The sequence below is a fragment of the Carcharhinus amblyrhynchos genome, chromosome 15, assembly GCF_965287045.1.
Source record: "Carcharhinus amblyrhynchos chromosome 15, sCarAmb.v2.hapA, whole genome shotgun sequence".
NCBI classification, from domain to species: domain Eukaryota; kingdom Metazoa; phylum Chordata; class Chondrichthyes; order Carcharhiniformes; family Carcharhinidae; genus Carcharhinus; species Carcharhinus amblyrhynchos.
The window spans coordinates 38,309,083-38,333,588 of NC_137338.1; the positions used below are offsets into that span (position 1 = coordinate 38,309,083).

Below are 24,506 nucleotides of genomic sequence, written 5' to 3' on the forward strand. Positions count from 1 at the left end.
TTATCTATCCCCAGTGATCCAGCTGGGTTCATTTACTGCATAACTGATCCACACAAATCACGATATTTCCAAACTCAGTTCCTGGTTGCTGCTAATTTACCTGAATTCAGTCAGTTGGAGACAGACATCCGATTGGCAAATGAGGGAGGCGGAGTGAACTGTAAAGTGGTGGTAACTTATTTTGCCTTGTATACATATGACTTGACTTTAGAAGAATGGCAAACCCATAACATATCAACATTGGAATTGGACAGAAGAACAGGCGATTAAGTGTGAATTTTTTAAAAATCAAACAGTTTATGGAACATGGAACCTAATTTATGTTTGTTATTTTTTCTTAAAATAGTGAAGATGGAATTTGTGGCAGCTTGATTGCAGCTTTATTGCAAAAACTGTGTTTTGCAAACTAACTAAAAAAAACTAAATATAAATTGTACATTTAGTTAGACATTTTGGAGTTCAGCTCCATTTCTCAAATACATTCTAGAGCTTTCCTTAAGAAGGTTAATGAAAAAAGGCAACATCACTGATCCCTCCACTCCTGAAATTAATGCATCACAGTTGTGCAGAGTGCCACATCTTTCTGATGCCCATACCCTGGCTTTGGTTTTAATCAATTCGAGGGACCTATATTCTGCAACAGGGGTGTGGTATGATTCTCTTTCTTGGTTTTTTTTCTAAACTCGCAAACACCAAGTTATCATTGCTGTACCAAATACTTTAATGTATTTCCTATATCTCTACAGCCTTCTTCTTACATCAGTAACTGGAAGGTGAATAGGCATTTATTTGTTGTTAGAAAAATATCAATAGTATACGGAAGTCCAAACTATCCATTTTCAGAGTGGTGTTATGGCTATGGATGCTTTCACTGATTGTCAAAAAAGCTATTGTTTTGATATTTTTGGTAATTATGAGCAAAGTTGCACACACATTATATTGGGTTGTATGTCTGCATGTCTTATGGACTTTAACACAGTCTGATTCTGTGATGGCTATGATAGTCTGCTTATACTGCATCTTTAAAATGGGGCCAACACCAAGTGCACATTGCTAACTTTCATTATCCAAGTTTTGGGCAGCTATACGTGAAGAGAAAACATAGCTATAGTAGTTGTTGTAGCCTTTATAAATCATCGGTTAGACTTCCGTTGTAATATTGTGGATATTGCATTTCAAGAAGGATATCAAGGACATGGGGAGAGGGCTTAAAGCAGATTTACCAGAATTGTACCAGGAATGTGGTATTTTAAGTATGTGGACAAACAAAAGGAGCTGAGATTGTTCTCCTTAAGCACAAAGAAGGTTAAGGGAATGTAAGTGTTCAAAACTGTGTAGGGGTTTGATGGAGTAAATATTGAAGAACTGTTTCCACTGGCAGGGAGGTCAATAACCAGAGGGCACAGATAATTAGCAAAACCAAATGTTTTGGAGAAATAAAGTAGTTTTTTTAATGCAGTTAGTTGTTACAATCTCGAATATTAGATTCAATAGTAATTTGTAAAAGGGAATTAAATAAACACTTGAGAAAATTGCAAAGCCTTGGGGAATTGGCTGGGAAGTGGGACTCGTTAGATAGCTCTTTCAAAGAGCTGACACAAACACTGGGTGGGATGGTGATCTCCTGTGCTGTATGTTTCAGTATGTTTTAGAATGGTGACACAAGTTAGTGCTGTTTGCTAACGACTCTTGCTTTTTTGCTGTTAATTGGAGGAAACTGATAATGTGGTTTAATGCCATAAGTGCTATAGCAAACCCGAATGAATACTTTTCTTAATATAGTGCTCATGTTACCTTAGAGATTTTGTAATTTTTGCTCAAAATATAGTACAAATCTGCAGCCAGTTAGCTAACAGAATTAAAGAGGTGCTTTGGTGTGGATGTGACATGCCTTATAGGTCAATTAAAATTCTCAGCTATTCTAATTAGTGTGTATATGAAGCTTGAAAAAGTTAAATGCCTCTTAAACTACTGCAGCTTAGTTTTTCACCAAACCAACAGACAGTCAGCTCAACAAGTGGCAAAAAGCCACTGAGTCATTAACAAACAGCACTAACTTGGGTTGATATTCAAAATCGTACTGAAACACGCAGCACAGGAGGCCACCCTTCCTTTCTTAGTTCATTTAACTACTGCAGATCATTCATCATGCACGTGGTTGCAACTTTTAAATTTCTAAACTGTGTTGGTAAATTTAACTCAAAATCTCACTACATCTCAGTTTGTACTTATCCATTTGGTCATTGTAATGAATGCATATGCAGTGCAATCTTGCAATGCAGTATCATGTTTCTGAGCTGTTTCTTTTTTAAAACAGATGCAGTCATTATTTTAAAATACAGCTCAAGAATCTAGCTTAGGGCTCCTGAAAGGCCTAGTCCACAAATGGAACCAAACCAATATCTTATTGTGAAATGTTTCTGCTTACTAACATAGTTTGTCTGAGATGCTACTTCCCTTTTCTTGTAGCGTGGCCTATAGAATTTTTTTTGTATTTGTGTATGCTAAGCTGTTCCAGATCACCCAAATGGGGAAGTATTTTAACGTAAAGGGATATTGCAAATTACAAATCTGCGCTTAGATTCAGGTCTTGCTTTGCATTGAAAAGAAAATGCCCGCACATAATATTTTTTTAAATGATTTTCTACTTTTTGGATTGCAGTTTAGAAACACACTGCATTGCTGACTTGGCTTTCAGCACTTATCATTGGAGGACCAGGTTCTCAAATGCTTATATTTTAAATATTTTAACTGGATATACTTGAGGATAATGCTATTTTAGGGCCTTAGCTTGATATATTCCTTTGAATTATATGTTCACTTAATGACACATAATTGTACATACTGTACAGCTTATGATTTGTCTCTGAATACAGGAGCATAGGTGTACAATGGTCAGAACTATTTAAGTGATGATATTTTGCTCAGAATCAACTTTTCAGTGACAGCATTGTAACAAAATGGATGGAAATAGAGGGATAAATGAAAATGCAAAATTTTGCTGACTTCCATGAAATTTCCATTGAGGAGATTCTACACAAAGTACCCTCCTAGACTAACTCAAACTCACATTTTAAAAGCATAAGGTACAAAGAACCTTTGTAATGAATTGTACCAATATGTGTGTAGACATCATCCTTTTGTAATTAAAGATTGTATAGCTGTTCACTGCCTTTTGGCTAAGATCAAGGTTCAGATTAAGCCCAAGATGGGGTGCAGTGCCTTATCTTGTCAGCTTGGATCTCATTTGTCTCTCTTGTGGTGATCACGAGTTGGATTCAATTGGACTTTAGATTTGGTTTTTGGAGCAAGCAAGCAATGGATTCAAGTCCACACTGTCCATTTTGAGCATTGGCTTTGTAATGACATTGAGCCATTGTTGTAAAAAATGAAAAATAAGATTAGATGACTCTTTAATGTTTAATTTGGCTGTAGTTATGATAATGAATTCAAACTCAAAGTAGAAGTTTCAAATTCAACAGCTCATTCTTTTTCTACTATAAATCTCAAAAACATATAGCAGTGTCTGTCAACAACAGTTTTATTTATGCACAAGCTATTCAATGCTTCTTTTCCCCATGCAGCCACACTGTGTGTTACTTGCTTCAAAGGAAAATTCTGCACCTGTGAAACTCGGTGGATTTGGAGTGGCCATCCAATTAGGAGAATCTGGGCTTGTTGCTGGAGGTAAGAGCAGTTACTTTAATATCTTCAAAAGCAAAATACTGCAGTTGTTGAAAATCTGAAATACAGAAAATACTGGAAATACTCAGGACAGGCAGCATTTATGGCAAAAGAAGCAAAAAGCTAACTTCTCAGGTTGATTACCATTCATTAGAACTTATATTTTTTGGTGAGTTTGAAATTAAATTGGAACGTAGAATATCACTTGTTTTCATGGTACTAATATTACAGCTTACATTTATAGAGTATCTTTACAATAGAAAAACATCGCCAAAGCGCTTCAAGGATAAATAATCAGGAAAAAATTGACATTGAGCCAAAAAGGAATATCGCATAACACAAGAAATAGGAGCACTACTAGACTATACACCCCCTGCGTCTGCTATGCCCTTCAGCCTAACTCCACTTTCCTGCCTACTCTCTATACCCCTTGATTCCCCAGGAAGTCAAAAATCTATGCATCTCTGCCTTGATACTTGACAATGAAGCATCCACAAACCTCTGCAGTAGAACATCCCAAAGATTCAACCGTATGAGCGAATAGAAATCTTACTTCAGGCGTAAATAATCAAACCTTACCCAGTGGCTGATCCCTACTTTGTAGATTCCCCAGCCAGAAGAAACAACCTCTGTGTTTACTCCGTCAAATCTTGTATGTTACAATGCAACTAGTTCTTATTCTTGTAAACTCCAGAGAATTGGCCTAAATTACTCAGCCTCTCATCATCACCACCCTCCTCCCCCACCCCCCGCCAATCCCTTCATCCCTGGAACTAATCTAATGAAACTCAATTTCACCCCCAAGACAAGAGTATCTTCCTTTGATACAGTGCACATTACTTCAGGTGGGTCTTTTGCCAAAGTCCACGACAATTGTAATAAGACTTCTTGTTCCTGTTGTTAAGAGTTCATTCTCCTGCATGCATGCAGTCTCTCTCTCACATGCACGATCTCTCAGGCGCACGATCTCGTGCTCACTTTTCTTTTCGTTCACACGCGTGCACTCTCAGTCTCAAAAGTCAAGTAAAGCAGAATCAAAAACTGTATGGGATCCCACAGGAACAGATCATTGCAGGGTTTAGAGACCAGATTGTGCAGTTCCAGCCCAGCACTGAAGTGGGACAGATGGGGTGGGAAGGGAGAAAATAGTGGTGGCAGTATGGATCCAGAAATCTCACCCCCATTTCCAGTGCTGGTTATTTTCATCATGCAGGAGAGAGGCTTGATTGGCAGTCTGCTTGAACAGAGAGAGACTTTGGATGTGTCATTAAGTTGATTGCAGAACTAGACCAAAGACCATATTGGGTGGGTTTTAGAAAGCTTTCTAAATCACTGCAGCATCATGCAATCAGAAATGGCCTCGGAGGTAATTTAAGGACAGACAAATTCTGAAAAAATGTGCAAGTAAGCCAACCTTTGATGCTAAGTGAGTCGGAAAGGGAAAATGTTGGAGTTGCACAAATGAGGGGGCAAGAGGCAGGAGTGTATTCATTGGGAAAACTCTCTCACCAAAAGGACATTCAGCCAAGCTTCCATAAAGAAAGAAAGGAAGACTGCCGCTGAAAATAGTTACAGCTTCCTCACACTTGCAACCAATTGGGTAGTGCAGCAGCTATATCAAGTGCTACGAGGAAGAATCATGGCAGAGCTTGAGGCTGAAATTCAGGAGCCAAGGAGGAGGACCCATGAATACCCTGAACAATTGATCTACTGCAATACGTTCACCTAACTGGAAATGCCTATGAGCAAGAAGGAGACTGACTGTCCAGGGAGACAGTGACTAACATATGTGTTCCTTTAATGATGAACTGTTCCCTAGAAGCACCAATCAATGGACCCTCCCAGCAGCCCTATAAGTGATGGTGGCCTCAGCTTCTTTGTCTTCTGTTCATTTTAGGGCTCTGCTGCTGACCTGTGTGGGACCACTCAATTGGCTGTGTACAACGACATTTACATTGTCACAGCTGCCCTTTTTGCAAGAGTAGCTGACTTCATTAGTTTTCAAATGGATGCAGGTTCTCCACTGCAGGAAGGCAACAGGCCTTGCATTAGCTGACTTCCCTCAGATCCAGGTGTGGTTGATTGCACACATGTTCCCATCAGGGCACCCACCAACAAATCTGATAGTTTTATGAACAGAATGGGCTGCCATTCCAATATTGTCCAGCTAGTGTGTAACCATAGAGAAGTTGGTGACACTGTGGTGATGTCCCCAGTCTAATGATCAGGGGAAACAAGTTAAAATTCCACCAAGATAGCTATGCACACTTATAGCACTGTACTGTGACCTACTGCACATTCAAATGAGAGTGAGCAGCTACTTGCAGAGGAATGCAGAGACAAGTCAGGTCAGCACTCTGTCAGGCCGAAGGATCCTGTGTTGACTGTGATACAACTGAGGGTTTCTTCATGTTGAGCCAGTTTTTGCAGGGACATGAAGCTATTAGTCAGCAAAGGCAATAAATATTCTTCATTGTTCAGCTAGTACTTCCAGTGCTGATGAAGACTTCAGCAGGCACCTCCTTGTATTTCCTATTCATAAATGGCAGCTCGGGCATCCTTTTACTGTAGGTAAAATGTTGGTTTTACTAGCCCCACAATAGATTAGACTCTCTTCCACATACACCACCTCTGTCTGTGCCTCACTGCTGGGAGGTGACATGCTCAACTCAAGTTTGTTCTCCCCCATCCCCCCAATCCTGCCTGTTGGCATTGCCAGGGTAGAGATAGAATTGCAACATCAAGAAATTTCCTAACTTCTGATTCATACCTCAAAGATGAAAATCCAGCCCAAAATGTCCTTAGTGAGCAGCAGAAATCTAAAAACATGGGTCAAGCCAGATACTGTAATATAACCAGAGAGAATACAGTGTTTGCACATGGCAGCAATGGAGTTTGTAACAATATTAATCAAGGTGGATTTCAGTTCAGTATGCATAAAGCAGAAAGGAAACTAGGAAAGCATTGAAGTATAGTCAGAAGCTCAACAATAGATAGGGAATGGGCTGTATGCTAGAAAAGGTTATTATAAAAATAGCAGCAACTAAACAGAATAGAGTTAAGACAACCAAACCCTCCTAGTGTAAGACTGTCTACTTTGAAAGGAACTTGGGGAAAAAATGGCAGAGCAAAGGAAAGGTACTTTCCCATAGCAAAGTATGAAGGAATCGGAATGGAATCACCTCAGCTAGTTTAGGAATATCGTGGCAGGTGATAACAGTGGGGGAGGTTCCTGATCATCCATGTGATGGGAAGAAAATTGGAACCTCCACCATCACTATTCATGATTCCAGACTACAACATGTGTGTAAAAGTGGATACTTGCACAGCAGATTGTACTCCTTGGGGGCCAGTGTGGATCAGATTGGTGCCAACAGCACAGGATTCAATTCCTGTTCTGGCTGGGGTGGGTTCTGAAACTGCCTCTTTGGCTTAACCATGATGAAGGATGCAGTGCTGTGGGTTGGACATGCCTTGGGGCAGAGAAATGAAGAAGAGCAGTGGTACCCAAACCTTTTTGGTTACATACTTTCTTTCAGGTTCAGCAACATTTTGGACATACCTAGAGGCAGTTTCTTTTTTAACCAGCCCCTCTAATCACCACACATTTTGTAAGTTGTTATAAATTTCACATCACAGGTAAACATATCTTAATTTTTTTTTACTCACCATGAATATGATGGATGAGCTTATTTATTGGACCTTAAGCTCAAGAAGTTGAGAGAAGTGGGTGATGATCTCAGTTGCAAACACATACAGTGCTGATACTTCGATTTTATTCCCATGAGTTCCAAAAATCCTCTTTCACAAAGGTACGTTGTGGCAAATTGCATCAAAGCCATTCTCTTTTTTCTTTTACAGTCAGCTGTTCCTATGACATGGGAATTTGCAGGAAAATTTGATAAAAGGTAGCAACTCAGCTCTGTGTTGTCCATCGTTTGGGGGGGGGGGGGGGGGGGGTGCGGTGGCGTGGGGGAAGAAGAATAATCGTGTAACCGCTGTTTAGTGATATGTTGCTTGATGTTGCCTTTAATGCTGACCTGTGAGTTTAGTTCATTAGTCGTCTAGAGTTTGTGCAGACTTGGAAGTATTTTAATATTGTTCCCTCACACAACGAGCCCAAGATTCCACAATTTAATCATGTCTCCACATTTGCCCTAGCATTGAATATTGTTGCCCTCAGCCTTTGGTGTCCTATATTTAGCTTATTTAGGTGAGAGAAAATATCTGACAAGTAGCCTGGACTTAAAAGCCAGGCCAAATCATAGAATCCATGCAGTACAGAAGGAGGCCATTCGGCCCATCAAGTCTGAATCGACCAGGCCCTATCCCCTCATTTACCCTGCTAAACCTCTTGACACGACGGTCAGTTTAGCATGGCCAATCCACCTAACCTGCACATCTTTGGAATGTGGGAGGAAACTGGATGACCCGGAGGAAACCCACGCAGACACAAGGAGAAAGCGCAAACTCCACACACATAGTGACTCGAGGCCAGAATTGAACCTAGGTCCCTGGCGCTGTGAGGCAGCAGTGCTAACCACTGCATCATGCAAACTAGAGAGAATGGATGATCTTCAAAGAATATCTTAAACCTCGAGTATTTTAAAGAGCCTTTTTAACACTTTGCTGTGAAAACCAGTGAATGCCTGTGGGAAGCAATGATTTCTGTTTGCTTCCTATTTCGCTACATAAAGAGGAAAAGCCAGGCAAATTCAGGGAATGGTCTCCAATAAAGTTAACTCTTCTCACTGCATTATCCAGCACTTCCTGTAGGTTTGGAAGCATGTTCTTAATGGCAAGTGCCTCTTGCTGTATGCTGCAGTGCAACCATGTTGCATGCTGGCTGCTTTCAGAGCCTCTCTCATTCCAGTAGCTCCAACAGTGCAGATTCCAGCATATTTTGACCGCAGAATTCCATATTCACTTAATGAAGCTGTCAAACAGCTGGAAAATCTCCTCAACTGTCGTTTGAACAGGAAGCTGTTTGCAAAATAAAATATGTCCTCTTGTATTTACCCTTTATAAATCTACTATACATAAACTAAGAGATGAGCCAGGTTTTCCCAAATCTGTAGACTTGTCTAGTTGTAGAGCAAATGATTGCTGTTAATTATTCAGTTCACTGTTTTGAGTCAGAACATCATCTGGGACCATGTCATCGATGAATCAGGGCACAGTGTGTTTGACAATCGTGCAAAAATAGGAGCTTGTTTTGGCCTACTGTCAACCATATCTGTGGCCACATTACTTCCTCAGCCATGATACGAGACTTTCTTGACTTGCCACTCTAATTCACCAGATCTGATGTTTCAAGGGTGTTTGGTTTGTCATCTGCTGAATCAGAATGTAAAACGTTCATGCTAATCAAAAGTTGTGATGTTGCTCATTTGAAAAATTTTTCGTGGTTTGTCATTGTTCATGCTTCATTTCTAAATGTCTGCTTAAAAGAGAGGTCTTAAATTGCTGTTCTGAAGCATTTCTCTGTATGGTATGCATTGTGACAATTGGGTATAGTCCAACTGAATCCAATGTCATTGTATTTTTCATTGTATTTGTTTCTTTGATACACATCCTGCTTTGTTAGTTATTTTTCACTTCGCAGTCCAGGGCAGAATTGGCATGTGAAATCAGTCGTTATGACTGTAGTTTAATGCTCATCACTGTTGGTGTTTTTTTGAAACACTCCTTGCTTTTAGCCATTTCTCCATTTTGGATGATAATATTCTTACCTATTTAAATTTACCCTACACAAATGAAAAAGGTATAATCACAAATACTGAATAGTGGCTTTCAATTTGATGCTATGCTGTAAACTTGTTGAGTGCAGTGTACATAATTTTTTTCTGTGTTCTCTATACCCTTATTGGTGCATTTGAAAATAACTCAAATATGGGAGCTCCTTTTTTTAAATGAGAGATTATTATAAAATTTTGACCATGCTGTGAATACTAATGCTATCTAATAAATACATCAATAAATGCAAATAAAGCATCAAAACAAAATTGGCCATTACGTTTTTTTTTAAGTATCCCTAAAGAAGTTACTATACCCCAAGAGGATTCGCATACCCAACTTTGAGACCCAGTGTTTGAGAGGAAAGGCTAATGGGGAAAGCTTTGAACTCTTTATACGACAGATCACAAAAACCTCATTAAAATTTGCTAATTAAGAACAATAACAGGGAGAAATTAAGGACATTAATGAAGAACCTTGTTTAAAGATTTGGGACAATATGGCTACAATCAATAACTCTTTATTTTGGTCATAACAGATTGAGTAAATTATTAATTACTGATCTTTCTCCTCTTTCCCTAGGCTTCCCTTTCCCATGCTTCTCTATGTTCCCCATTTTGTTTCTTCTAGCTGGTAATATGCCTCTTAATTTCTTCTGCTGACACCATACTACTTTGAAGCGTATCTTCTAGTCCTGCAGGAAAATGTTGATGTACATCCATTTTGCAAAAACGATTTTAATGTTATAACTGTCATCTTACTCCTGGCTGTCCAACAATGCAAGACAGGATGAAGAGGGGAAGCAACCTATCCACATGATAACAGATTATCTTCGAATGTGATGATGTTTTAGACTTGAAGGAATATTTCCCATCCAAACCAAGTCTGATAATCCTTCATTCAGTCACGTGAAAAATTACTTAACCAATACTAAAATACCAAATTCTCTGTTTTATCTGTTTTCTCTGCATGATGCAAAGGGGTGAGGGAATAAAGCAGGAAGAAGTTGCTGTTTGATACTTCTATTTAATAATTATGCCCAGTTTGCTAACATAACGTAGCAAATCATTTGTTTCCAAATAAACGTTATACTTTTATATTTTGGGTCATTTTTGTTGACCATTGATTTGAAAAAATATAAGTAATAAGTAAATTTGGATCTTGTAATTTATTTTGTACATTCCTTATTGTTTTCCATGGCCCCATTTGGTCCCCAATTTGGTACTAATTGTCACTTTTCAGTAAATAAGGCCATTCCCATACATGTGGGACAACTTGAAGTTATTTATTTTGGCATCCTGCTGGTAGATTAATATGGATTTCAGGTGTCACTACTCTTTGAAATATAGTTTTGGGCAATATTTTGAGGTATCTGTCTATTTATTTGAACTACATTTCACCTAAGGACGATATGGCAAAAACTGAAGCAATCCTTTCTGTTTATTATTCATTCTTTACTTAGCTTGTTTCTGCACGTTAGATTCCTTGCTTTGTTATGTGTATTGTACCCAAACTTTTAGAACAAACTGATATAGGAACTGGAGTCTAATGGAACACGTCTCAGTATAATGTTTATAAAAGCCCTTCCAAGTCCAAGAGTTTGTGTCATTGTGTCGTGTCTAAAGTTTATGCTTTTGCAAAAGAACATTTTAGTTAAAAGGAAGTACTATATTTTTAAAAACTTACCAGAAGGGTATGCTGAAAACAAAATCCCAAGTGCATCCTTTTTGGAGGGAAATAAATAAAATCAATTTCCAGTTTTTCATGAGAAGTTCAATTCAGAAGCAGCCACATATGTGTTTGTGTTCTTAGTTGCTTAGAAGTGACAAAACACTTAAATGGCAACAGAATGTGATCATCATTATTAGGAGCGTTGGAGGCTTTTGATCCAACTACTAAAGGCTTTGTTCTTTATGTTGAGTAGGTGGAATGTTTTTTGTTTCAAATGAGATTGTAGAAGAAAAGCAGGCTTCAGTGTTTTTACAGTTATGGAATTAAAAACTTCACTTCACTGAAAAATCTCATTGCCCCTGAAAAGCCAGTAGATAAACACTCTAGAGATTTTTATGAACATGTTCAAAAAAACACTCTGATTCCAGACCAGCATTTATTGCCAAGAGAGTCAAATTTCTCTGAAGAGAACTACATGACGGCGAATCTGTTTTCCTGTTCCTGGCGGAGTTAAGAAAATTAGCGGAACACTGTGATTTTAAAAATTACCAGGAATCTCAATTTTGCTTCGCCCAAAGTTACTTGGGATTTGCCACTGCATGCCTACAAAGGTGTGCACTGATCTTATCTGCTTACCAGTACAAAGTTACATTTCGCCCTACCGAGAATCATGGAAATGCAAATACATCTCCCACACTTCATTCCCATAAAATTGACTACTTCAACAAAGACCATTGTTACTCTCCAGACACTGTTCACTGCTTTGGGCTTTGAAGAGCATATTGTGCCTGACAATGGCACACAGTTCACATCATGTGAATTTTGAACATTTCTGAAAAACATTTAGATCAAGCAGATTCTTATCTCACCTTACCACCCATCCTGAAATGGTGAAGCAGTGCACCTTGTCCAGACATTCAAAATGACCATATTAATGGAGAGAACACAAACTGATTGGAAGTTGAAGCTGAAAAACATCTTGATAATGGATTGTAGCACTCCATACTCAACAGCTGAGCTGATGTTTGGAAGACAAACGCATACCAGGATGGATTTGCTGTGTCCAGGTTTGAAAGTAAAGATTGGTTCAGAGCAACATGATCAGTAAAGATCACATAACACAAGTAAACCAGCTCATGAGTTTAATCTGGATCTGTCTGTTTGGGTGAGAAATTACTGTGAAACACCAGAGTGACTCCTGGAAAGAACAAATAAAAGTACAGCACAGGAACAGGCCCTTTAGCCCTCCGAACCCATGACAATCATGATGCCCTAACTAAACTGGAAAAACCTTCTTCCCTTACTCCGGCCATATTCCCCTCTTCCCTCTTGTTCATGTACCCAGATGCCTCTTAAATGTTGCTAATGTGCTGGCTTCCACCACCACTTCTGGCAGCACATTCCAGGCACCCACCACTCTCCGTGTGGAAAAACTTCCCTTGTACATATCCCTTAAACTTTCCCCGTCTCACCTTGAACCTGTGCCCCCTTGTAATTGACACTATCCACCCTGGCTATGCCTCTCATAATTTTGTAGACCTCTATCAGGTTTCCCCTCAGCCGCCATCTTTCCAGTGAAAACAATTCTAGATTATCCAACATCTCCTCAAATGCCCTTGAGACCAAGCAACATCTTGGTGGACCTTCTTTGCACTCTCTCCAAAGTTTCCACATTCTTCTGTAAGTGTGGCAACCAGAACTGCACGCAGTACTCCAAATGCGGCCTAACCAAGCTTTATATAGCTGCAACATGATTTGCCAACTCTTGTACATAATGTCCTGGTCAATAAAGGCAAGCATACCATATGCCTTCTTAATTACCTTGGCCACTTACGTTGCCACTTTTAGGGAACTGTGGACCTGCAGAATCAAGTGTAGAGGATCACTGACTTATGATGTTGAATCTTGCTGTGGAATCTGAAAGAGGTACAGTGATCAGATTAGAAAAATCTAATTCAAAGAACCAAATTTCCAGGGATCTTCAGTCACAGTGGAAGATTTCTGGGAAACACCTACTCCAATTGGTGAAACCAAACTTGACTCAGTTGACTAATGTACCTGTAGCTGCAACTATTGAAACTGAATAGAAACAAGTGGAACAGCAGAATCTTCCATGTCCAAGGAAACCAACTGAGATACCTATATGAAGACTTCTCTTTGGAGCAAAGTGAGTTTGCAAACCACTGATCGATTTGTTCCTGCCTAAAGGTGGGGGAGATGTTATGTTGGTGTCCGAACTTTCCTTTTTGTAAAAGAAAATATTTAGTTAAAAAGGAGTGCCAAGTGTAAAACTGTTCATAGGGTGTGCTAATAACAAAGTCCCAGATGTCTCCTTTTTTTGGAGGAAAAAGAATAAGAACCTTCTAGTTTATTATGGGAAGCTGAGTTCAGAAGCAGATTCGTGTGTATTTGTATTCTTAATTGTTTAGATGTGACAAAACATTTCAATTTTCCTTCTTTGTGTTCTTTGAGGCACGTGTTACTGGAAGTCATTAATACTTTTCTGGTAGGGTAACCCTAATCTATGCAATAATGTAGTGGTGGCAAAGCCGCATGACTTTTCTCTCAATCATATACAATCCATATGATGTTACTTTGTTCAACTCTCAAAGCTGACTGTACCATATCCATATCCTGCTTTTGCTTCAGACATCTGCCAAAAGTTGACTAATTGGTCTACTATTCTTAGAAAATTATGGCAAGGGTTCATGGATGTATATAGATTCAAAATTGCCCTTGTTAAAGATGCATTTTAGCTAGGAAAAAGAACTAAGAAACATGTAGAAACACAAGTTTATAGCATAGCAGGAGACCATTTAGCCCATTATGTCCATGCCAGAAAACTTAGTGAGCAAAGCAAGAAGGACAGGTTAGAGTTTGTGGCTCAAATCACAGTTCTTTATTCAAACAAGTAGGGCTGAGTTCTCCAACGTCGCTTGCAGCCTTGATTCTCCCATCCCGCTGCAATAAACAGAGATTTGGCTGAGTGCCAAGTTCACTCTCCATCGGCTGTGCGCGCCCCACTGCCGCTGCCAGAAAATTCCAGTCCCACAGACTACATAACGGGAAAAATTGACTGAACTGCAGGTCCAAAATTAATACACAAGGTATGGCATGGCAGCCATTATTAACTAGCTTTCGGGGTTACCCCCTTCGTCAGGTGAATGGAGAGTTCTGGCCTCAGACAGAGCATATAAAGCACAGACAGTTTAGAGATTACTGATTAAAATGCGAATCCTTACACCTAACCTGCTGTTCAAGACCTGAAGTGGCTGATAATGTGAGTGGAAGGAGCACTGATCACAGTTTAAAGAGATGTGTATTGTCTCCAGACAGTACAGTAAGTGAGGTTTTGCAAACCCAGGCAAGTCATGGGGGTTACAGATAGTGCGACATGAACCCAAGATCCCTGTTGAGACCGTCCTCATGTGTGCGGAACTTGGCTATCAGTCTCTGCTCAGCGACTCTGCGCTGTCGTGTGTCGTGAAGGCCGCCTTGGAGAATGCTTACCCGAAGGTCAGAGGCTGAATGCCCGTGACCACTGAAGTGTTCGCCAACAGGACTTCCCCGGAGCGGAGAAGACCAGGCAAGACTGTTCCCTTCCTGTTGGCGAACACTTCAGTGGTCACGGGCATTCAGCCTCTGACCTTCGGGTAAGCATTCTCCAAGGCGGCCTTCACGACACACGACAGCGCAGAGTCGCTGAGCAGAGACTGATAGCCAAGTTCCGCACACATGAGGACGGTCTCAACAGGGATCTTGGGTTCATGTCGCACTATCTGTAACCCCCATGACTTGCCTGGGTTTGCAAAACCTCACTTACTGTACTGTCTGGAGACAATACACATCTCTTTAAACTGTGATCAGTGCTCCTTCCACTCACATTATCAGCCACTTTAGGTCTTGAACAGCAGGTTAGGTGTAAGGATTCGCATTTTAATCAGTAATCTCTAAACTGTCTGTGCTTTATATGCTCTGTCTGAGGCCAGAACTCTCCATTCACCTGACGAAGGGGGTAACCCCGAAAGCTAGTGAGTATATCAAATAAATAGGTTGGACTAAAACCTGGTGTTGTCAGACTTTTTACTGTGTTTACGCCAGTCCAACGCCGGCATACCCACATCATAGCCATTATTGAACCATGGGACTGGGAACAAAGTGTACTAAGTTATAAAATCTACAGAAAAGATGATAGAAATTAGAGAAAAGATGGGTACTTACTGATTTTGATAAAATAAATAGGAAAAAAATTAAAACTATTGTGGAAGTTATGTTTGAACCCTCTAGCAGAAGCCGTGAAGTGGTAGGCTGTATAAATACAAGCGTGCAATAAAGGCAGGATTGTTTTAATGGAAAATTTTAACCTACATAGAGATTGGGAATGTAGTTAAGCGCATGTCAGAAAATTATTACATTTCTTGCATAAATCCAGATAGTTTACTGGGAACCAACAATGGGGATGCCATATTAGATTTTGTAATGGAAAGTAGTCTAGATTTAGTTAACAGCCTGGTGTTTCAGAGATATTTTGATTTGATTTATTATTGTCAGATAAAATCATAGATGTTTACAGCATGGAAACAGGCCCTTCAACCCAACTTGTCCAGGCCGCCCTTTCTTTAAATCCCTAAGCTAGTCCCAGTTGCCCGCATTTGACCCATATCCCTCTATGCCCATCTTACTCATGTAACTGTCTAAACACTTTATAAAAAACAAAATTGTACCTGCCTCTACTACAACCTTTTCTCAGCTTGTTCCAGACACTCACCACCCTATGAATGAAAAAATGCCCCTCTGGACACTTTGTATCTCTCTCCTCTCACCTTAAACCTATGCCCTCTAGTTTTGGATTCCCCTACCTTTGGGAAAAGATATTGACTATCTAGCTGATCTGTGCCCCTCGTTATTTTATAGCCTCTATAAGATTGCCCCTTAGCCTCTCACGCTTCAGAGAAAAAAGCCTCTCCTTATAACTCAATCCATCAAGTCCTGGTAGCACCCTAGTAAATCTTTTATGCATTCTTTCTAGTTCAATAATATTCTTTCTACAGTAGGATGACCAGAGGTGTACACAGTGTTTCAAGTTGGCCTTACCAATGTCTTGTACAACTTCAACAAGCTGTCCCAACTCCTGTATTCAATGTTCTGACTGATGAAACCAAGCATGCTGAATTCCTTCTTCACCACTCTGTCCACCTGTGACTCCACTTTCAAGGAGCTGTGAACCTGTACCCCTAGATCTTTGTTCTGTAACTCTCCCCAACACTCTACCATTAACTGAGTAAGTCCTGCCCTGGTTCAATCTACTAAAATGCATCACCTCGCATTTACCTAAATTAAACTTCATCTGCCATTCATCAGCCCACTGGCCAAATTGATCAAGATCTCTTTGCAATCCGTGATAACTTTATTCACTGTCCCCTGTGCCACCAATCTTGATATCATCTGCAAATTTACCAACCATGCGTCCTATATTCTCACCCAAATCATTAGTATAAATAACAAATAACAGTGGACCCAGCACCGATCCCTGAGGCACACTGCTGGTCACAGGCCTCCAGTTTGGAAAACAGCCCTCTGCAACCACTCCCTGGCTTCTGCCATCAAACCAATTTTGTATCCATTTACCTCACCCTGGATCCCATGAGATTTAACCTAATGCAACAATCTACCATGTGGTGCCTTGTCAAAGGCCTTGCTAAAGTCCATATAAACAACATCAACTGCATTGCCCTCATCTATCATCTTGGTTACCATTTCGTGAGACATGATTTTCCACTCTCACAACCACGCTGACTGCCCCTAATCATTCCTTGTGTCTCTAAATGCCTGTAGGTCCTGTCTCTCAAAATACCTTCCAACAACTTATCCACCACAGATGTGAGGCTCACTGGCCTGTAGTTCCCAGGCTTTTTCCTTTTTAAACAAAGGCACAACATTTGCCATCCCCCAATCTTCAGGCACCTCACCTGTGACTATTGATGATTCAGATATCTCTGCTAAGGGACCTGCAAACATGTATTAACATGCAGTGAAAGGTATTGTTTCTTGCGCGTTATGCAGACAAAGCATACCGTCCATGGAAAAGATGAGAGAGTGCAAAATGTAGTGTTACAGATATAGCTAGGGTGTAAAGAAAGGTCAACTTAATGCAAGGTAAGTCCATTTAAAAGTCTTGACAGCAGCAGGGAAGAAGCTGTGCTTGAGTCAGTTGGTACATGACCTCAGACTTTTGCACCTTTTTCCTAATGGAAAAAGGTGGAAGAGAGAATGTCCGGGGTGCATGGGGTCCATAATTATGCTTGGCTGCTTTGCTGAGGCAGCGGGAAGTGTAGACAGAGTCAATGGATGTGAGGCTGGTTTGCGTGTAGTTCCTTGCAGTCTTGGGCAGAACAGGAGCCATACTAAGCTATAGTATACCAAACCATACCTATCCCTTTAATGACCAGAATATGGTCAAATTTGAAAGGGAGAAGCACAAAACAGCTATTAAATTTAGTGGAATGAGACTGTCAGTGGAATGAGACTATCTATTATAAACTGGACAAATATGTTAATAGATAAAATGACAGAATACAGGAGGTGTCCAAAAATAATTTAATATAATACAGAACCAGTTTATATCTCTAAGAGGCAATTGCTGTACGTGCCAAAAATACCATGACTAAAGAAGTGACAGTAAAAAAACAGACGTCAGAGATGGCACAAAACTGAGAGAGGTCAGTGGCGGACAGCATGAAACTCAGGGGAAAAAGAAACAAAAAGTGCAGAAACATCACACACCCTAGCCAATGGGAGATGTGCATAAAACAACAAAGGCTGAAAAACAGATCTACAAGTATGTGTACTATAAAGAAAATTGCAAGGGATAACAAAATCAACAGTTTCTTTACTATTAAAAAAAAGGAGAGTAGTCTTGGCTCTACCAAGAGATCCAGAAATGGGCCATCTGTTAGGTGTTTGAACTTCTAACTTTGATCTTGAAGATAAACATGAGTTAGCTTTTAACTATAAATATCTCTAGCTCAAATTGCACTTACTCCAGGGTTCCTTAGCAGTTTCTCAATCAAATGTTCCATTTATCTGCAGTTAAAACTTTAATCGCTAGAAGTTATATTCTAAAGCCCATGAACAAAAATTTTGCAGCATGCATTACAAAATAATTTGAAAATAATCTAAGATCACAATTCGGGTAAATTCATTTAGTCTTTTTTGGACTTTTCTGGCAGAAAAGATAAGAAACTAGCTTTTGAATTTATGCTGTGGAACACCTACCGCATAAACATGTTCATCGATTAATTTCTCCTTTCTGCTGTTTGAACAGATGCTAAAAATTAATGCTTTGATGTTGCAACAAAAATAAGAGGAATTTCAAATAAAGATTTTGTTAATATTTTTCCTTATCCTTAACTTTCTATTTTGATCAATATGTATGATTTCAATCTGACATGCTGCCTATTTCCTTCAAGGAGACCAGCAATGTAAATGATATGGCTTTCAAAGTTGGCCTTTTGTTTCCATTAGGGCGTGTAGGAACACCACATTTCATGGCACCAGAAGTTGTCAAAAGAGAACCATATGGAAAGCCAGTCGATGTTTGGGGTTGTGGAGTTATACTTTTTATCCTTCTTAGTGGTTGTTTGCCATTTTATGGAACAAAGGAAAGACTGTTTGATGCTATTATTAAAGGAAAACATAAGGTAAATCTGATTTTTTTTTTTAATCTCGTATGGTATCCGCTACCTCTGGGGTGCTTCACCAAACATGATACAGACACATTTTATGCTCCCTCATAAGAATATTTAACAGAATTCTTATCTTTTTCATTTTTTTTGTGCTTCTGGATTCTTACTGTCTCTTACTGATTCTTACTATTATTATTCCTATTGCTGTTAAAAATAACTCGCAAATAACTTTCTAATCATCTATTATCTTACAAATGTAGTTATGAGAACTATAATAATGTAACTATTAATCAGAAGTGATGGATTGAAAGTAGCAATTTTACAGTTAATTGTAATGGTCACAACATCAGCTGAATTTTTGTCAATTGTTTTCATATAGATGAACCCAAGGCAATGGGCCCATATCTCAGAGAGTGCAAAGGATTTGGTCCGTCGTATGCTCATGTTGGACCCTGCAGAAAGGATAACTGTTTATGAAGCACTCAACCATCCTTGGCTTAAGGTGCATTTTTTTTAATTGTTAACTTCAAGTTGCTGTTCCAGTTCCAAGACAGCCATCTTTTTATGCAGTGGGAGATATCATTTACATGGATGAGTTTTCATTCATAAAATAGGTAATGATGCAATTTCCCAATTACAGTTATTAATTTTTTCATGTTGATTTTAGCGTAATGGATAAATTATTTGCAATTGTTCTGACAATTAAGGATACTTTCAATAATGTGGCATAGTAATTCCTTCCTTAGTTGCATTCCTGAGATGTGCAACTTTAAAGAAAACAATGTTAAACAGATAAGATTTTATGATTACAACCAACGTAAAAGCTGTATTTAGGTTCTGTAGGATCTTTCTTTCAAAAAAACATTAAAGCGTAATGCCCTATAGGTTGAGATACTGTATATCCCTTGCTTACAATATTTGTAAATGAAGTAACTTATAAATTAAATAATTTAAGAAGCATAAGCAAATATGCAAACTCTTTTTCTACTTACCCCTTGCTCCACAATTCCCCTTCTTCTTGCCAACTTTCCAGCTCCCCCACCCTCCCCTGCCTACCCGACCCCTTCCTCCCACTCCTGCCACCCGCCTGACCCCTCCCTCCCACTCCCACCGTTCAGCCAACCCCCTTCCGCCCTCGCACTTTGTCATATCTCTCACCATATTCCTATCCTGAATCCTTGCTATGAGCTAGTGCTTGAGAGAGGATTGGCAAGAGGGTCAGAGTATTGGGCAGTTGGGGAATGGGAGGGACATTGAGCAGGAGGGGCGGAGAGGGAATCAGTGAACAGAATGGGCAGTGAATGGGAGGAGCAGAGAACAGGATGGATAGCGAGCAGGAACGGCTGTTCCAAAATGGCATTAAATGGGTCAAGCGTGTTACCCAGTGCAAGTGACAGTACAACTGAAATCCCAGTAGTGTGCATATCGCCCCTGTCATATCGTGACATGAAGTCAGGACGACTTAAAACAAGGCAACTTAAAATAGGGACTTACTGTATTAGTGCTTGTTATTAACTATATGCCATTTAGCACAATTCTTTGCAGCAAAGCTTTATTATAATTTTGAGAGCTGAATATTTTAATTTTATTCCTGCATTGATAAACTGAGAATACATTTGAGACCATCTGAGCCAAAGTGTAGTATCTTAGAGTGACTAGCGCACTCTCTTAAAAGCTATTAAATTTTAGCTCAAGGAAGCTGGGTCTCAATGAGAGTTTCAGAGATAATAGCCAACCAAATAACTGCTAAACTTCCCAGTGTTACATAATCTCATTGGCCCCAGCAAAAACAATGAGATGTTTACAGTTATATACAAAAGGTTCTAAATCATGTACTGTATTTTAGGAAAGAGATCGCTATGCATACAAAATCCATCTCCCAGAAACTGTGGAACAGCTGAGGAAATTTAATGCAAGAAGGAAATTAAAGGTAAGGCCAAAAAGTGAATGTTGAGTTTCTGATACAGAAGAGCAGTTTCTGTTCTCTGTTGGATAAAATTTAGCTTGTGTTTTTATGTAATACAGTAGGGCCCACAGTGAAAAGTTGAAGTTTGTTCTATATGTATAGTGCACGTTTCTTAGATTGGAGAGGGGTTTCTCTTGTTACCATTTGTGAGGCTGCAATCTGGAGCAATGCATATCATTTTCAAAAGCAGAAAACAATGAAGCAATTAACTGGTCATTGAAAAGTGAAATTAGAAAACACTTTCTGTACTGAGTATAGATGGATATTTGTTATTCTCTTCACCAAAAACCTGTGAATGTTGGATCAGTGTGAAACATTATCAATGAGAGTGATAAATTATTACACACAAGCTGGTTATTGAAGTTGCCAAGTACAGATCAACCATGATCTAATTGAATGGCGGGCAAGAGGCTGAATTACCTGTTCTTAGTCTTGTGCAGGATCTGTGGAAGAAAGAGACTATTTAATTTTTGAGTTGTAACTCTATTAGAACAGAAAAAAATGAGCAACTGAACAAGGGAGAGAAAAACAAGAATGTGATGAGTATGTTGTGGGCAGTTGCATGGCAGATGCAGTATAATATGGATAAATACCACTTCAGTAGGTATGTAAAGAGGAAACAAAATTGACAAAAACAAATGCAGGGCCCTTGCAGTCAGAAACAGAAGAATTCATAACAGGGAATAAACAGATGGCCAAGGAATTAAATTTGTACTTTGCTTTGGTCTTCACAAAGGATGATAATGTACCAGAGGTTCTGAGAGAAACAGGTTTCAGTGAGGAGCTGAAGGAAATCATCATTACTAGAGGAATGGTTTTGAGGAAATTGATGGGATTGGAGGTGGATAAATCTCCGGGTCCTGATGATCTTCATCCCAGAGTACTTAAGGAAGCGGCCCTGGAAATAGTAGATCCATTGGTGGTTATTTTCCAAAATTCTTTGGACTCTGGACTGGTTCTGACAGATTGGAGAGTAGGTAATGAAAACCCACTATTCAAAATGAGAGATAGAGAGAAAACAGGAAATAATGGAACAGTGAGCCTAATGCCCGTATTGAGGAAGTTGCTAGACTCAAATATAAAGGACTTCACAACTCAGCATTTAGAAGGCAGTGATATAATCAGACATAGCATTGATTTTCAAAAGGGAAATCATGCTTGACAAATCTATTGGAATTCTTTGATGATGTAACTAGTAGAGTTGACTGAGGAGAACCAGTGGATGTGGTTTATTTAGACTTTCAGAAGGCTTTCGACAAGGTTACACAACTTAGTCTCTCTCATTACACATAACAGACTATTACGTAAAGTTAAAGCACATCGAATTGCAGATAATGTTTTTAAATGAATCAAAAGCTGATAAGCAGGTAGAAAGCAAAGAATTGGCATAAATGGGTATTTTTCTGATTGAGCTCTCCATTCACCTGACAAAGAGGGAAACCTCAAAAGCTTGTGAGTTTACTATCAAATAAATCGGTTGGACTTAAACCTGATGTCAGACTTCTTACTGTATTTTTCTGATTAGCGGTCAGTGACTAGTGGGTTCCAATGAGATGCTTCAGTGATTTGGACAGTCTTGTGTGGGGGCATATGCATGGAAGATGCAGCATAATGTGGATAAATGTGAGGTTCTCCACTTTGGTAGCAATTATAGAAAGACAGATTATTGCTTGAATGGGGGTAGATTGAGAGAGGTCGATCTCAGCGAGGCCTTGGTGTCCTTGTGCCTCAGTCGCTGAAAGTAAGCATGCAGGTACAGCAAACAGTAAACAGAAGGCAAATGCATATGTTGGCCGCCTTAGCGGGAGTGATTGACTATAGTAATAGGAATGTTTTAGTGCAAGTGTATAGGGCTTTGGTGAGGTATCCTTATCTAAGAAGGGATGTCCTTGCTATAGGGGGAATACAGTTCAGGTTTACCAGGCTGATTCCTGGAATGGCAGGTCTGTCATATGAGAGAGACTAAGTGGGTTAGGGTTATATTCACTGGAGTTTATTAAGAGTGAGAGGGGAGCTCATAGAAACTTGTAAAATCCTAACAGAGTTAGACAGGATAGATTCAGAAAGAATGCTCCCAATGGTGGGGGAGTCCAGAACAAGGGGTCATGGTTTGAGGATAAGGGGTAAACCTTTTCGAACTGAGGTGAGGAGAAATTGTTTTACTCAGAGGGTGGTGAATGTGTGGAATTCACTGCCACAGAAAGCAGTTGAGGCCAAAACGTCTGATTTAGAGAAGAATTTAGATGTAACTTCAGGGGTTAAAGGGATCAAGGGATATGTGGGGAAGGGGGGAATCAGAATATTGAATTTGATGATCAGCCATGATCAAAATGAATAGTGAAACAGGGTCAAAGGGCTGAATGGCCTACTCCTTCTAGTGTATATGTTACTATGACTTGTAAGAACATAAGAAATAGGAGCAGGAGTAGGCCATCTAGCCCTTCGAGCCTGCCCCGCCATTCAATAAAATCATGGCTGATCTGAAATGGATCAGTTCCACTTTCCCACTTTCTCCCCATAACCCTTAATTCCCCTGTCTGCCAGAAACCTACCTACCCATGACTTAAATCTGTTCAGCGAGGTAGCCTCCACCACTTCAATGGGCAGAGAATTCCAGAGATTCACCACAAGTTCCTCCTCAACTCTGATCTAAACTGCACCCGCCCCCTCCTTTTCTTGAGGCTGTGCCCTCTAGTCCTGCTATCCTTTCTAAGCGGGAAGAATCTCTCTACCTCTACCCTATCTATCCCCTTCATTATCTTATACGTCTCTATAAGATCCCCCCTCAGCCTTCTAAACTCCAACGAGTACAGACCCAGTCTATTTGGTCTCTCTTCATAGGCTAACCCCCTCATCTCCGATATCAGCCTAGTGAACCTCCTTTGCACTCCCTCCAAGGCCAATATATCCTTGCGCAAGTGCGGCAACCAAAACTCTCACAGTACTCCAGCTGCAGCCTCACCAGTACCCAGTACAGTTGCAGCAAGACCTCCCTACTTTTATATTCTATCCCCCTCGCTATAAAGGCCAGCATCCTATTCGCCTTCTTGATCACCTGCTGCACCTGCAGACTGGGTTTTTGCAACTCGTGCACAAGGACTCCCAGGTCCCTCTGCACCGTAGCATGCTGCAGCTTTTCGCCTTTTAAATAATAATCCCGCTCACTATTATTTCTACCTAAGTGGATAACCTCACACTTGCTAACATTGTACGCCAGGTCCTCGCCCACTCGCTCAGCCTATCCAGGTCTCTCTGCAGACTTTCCACACCCTCCACGCAATTTGCTTTTCCACTCATCTTCGTGTCATCAGCAAATTTTGTCACCCTACACTCTGCCCCCTCCTCCAGATCATCTATATAAATGGTAAACAGTTGAGGCTGCGGCACTCCACTAGTCACCAACTGCCAACCAGAATAGCACCCATTGATACCAACTCTCTACTTCCTATTAGCCAATCCTCTATCCATGCTAACACCTTACCCCCAACTCTGTGCACTCTAACCTCCTGCAGCAACCTTTTGTAAGGCATCTTACCAAATGCCTTTTGGAAATCTAAAAACACCACATCCACCGTTCCCCTCTGTCTACCGTGCATAAAAGAAAGTTGGGAGATAATTAAATGCCTATATTACATTTACTTAATATGTAATGATAAAAGGAGCATAAGATTTCAAGAAGTGAATGTATAAGTAGCTAAAGTGATGTAAAGTAGATCTGAAATGGAAACTGGATAAGAAGAATATCCAATAGCCTATATAAGCAT

At 39.9% G+C, this 24,506-nt stretch overlaps 1 protein-coding gene across 11 annotated transcripts in view; it reads left to right on the forward strand.

Annotated features, from left to right (window-relative positions):
- caska (calcium/calmodulin-dependent serine protein kinase a) overlaps window positions 1–24,506 on the forward strand; it is a 417,836-nt gene that overhangs the window by 218,972 nt on the left and 174,358 nt on the right. For 10 of the 11 annotated variants that reach the window (XM_080203831.1, XM_080203835.1, XM_080203832.1 and 7 more), the window contains exons 6-9: window positions 3,585–3,687; window positions 18,616–18,791; window positions 19,156–19,278; window positions 20,623–20,706. In XM_080203831.1, coding sequence (XP_080059957.1) covers window positions 3,585–3,687; window positions 18,616–18,791; window positions 19,156–19,278; window positions 20,623–20,706 — 486 coding nt within the window. Of the gene's footprint in view, window positions 1–3,584; window positions 3,688–6,271; window positions 7,497–18,615; window positions 18,792–19,155; window positions 19,279–20,622; window positions 20,707–24,506 lie in introns of those variants that run through there. The other variant, XM_080203841.1, reaches the window with a different exon arrangement.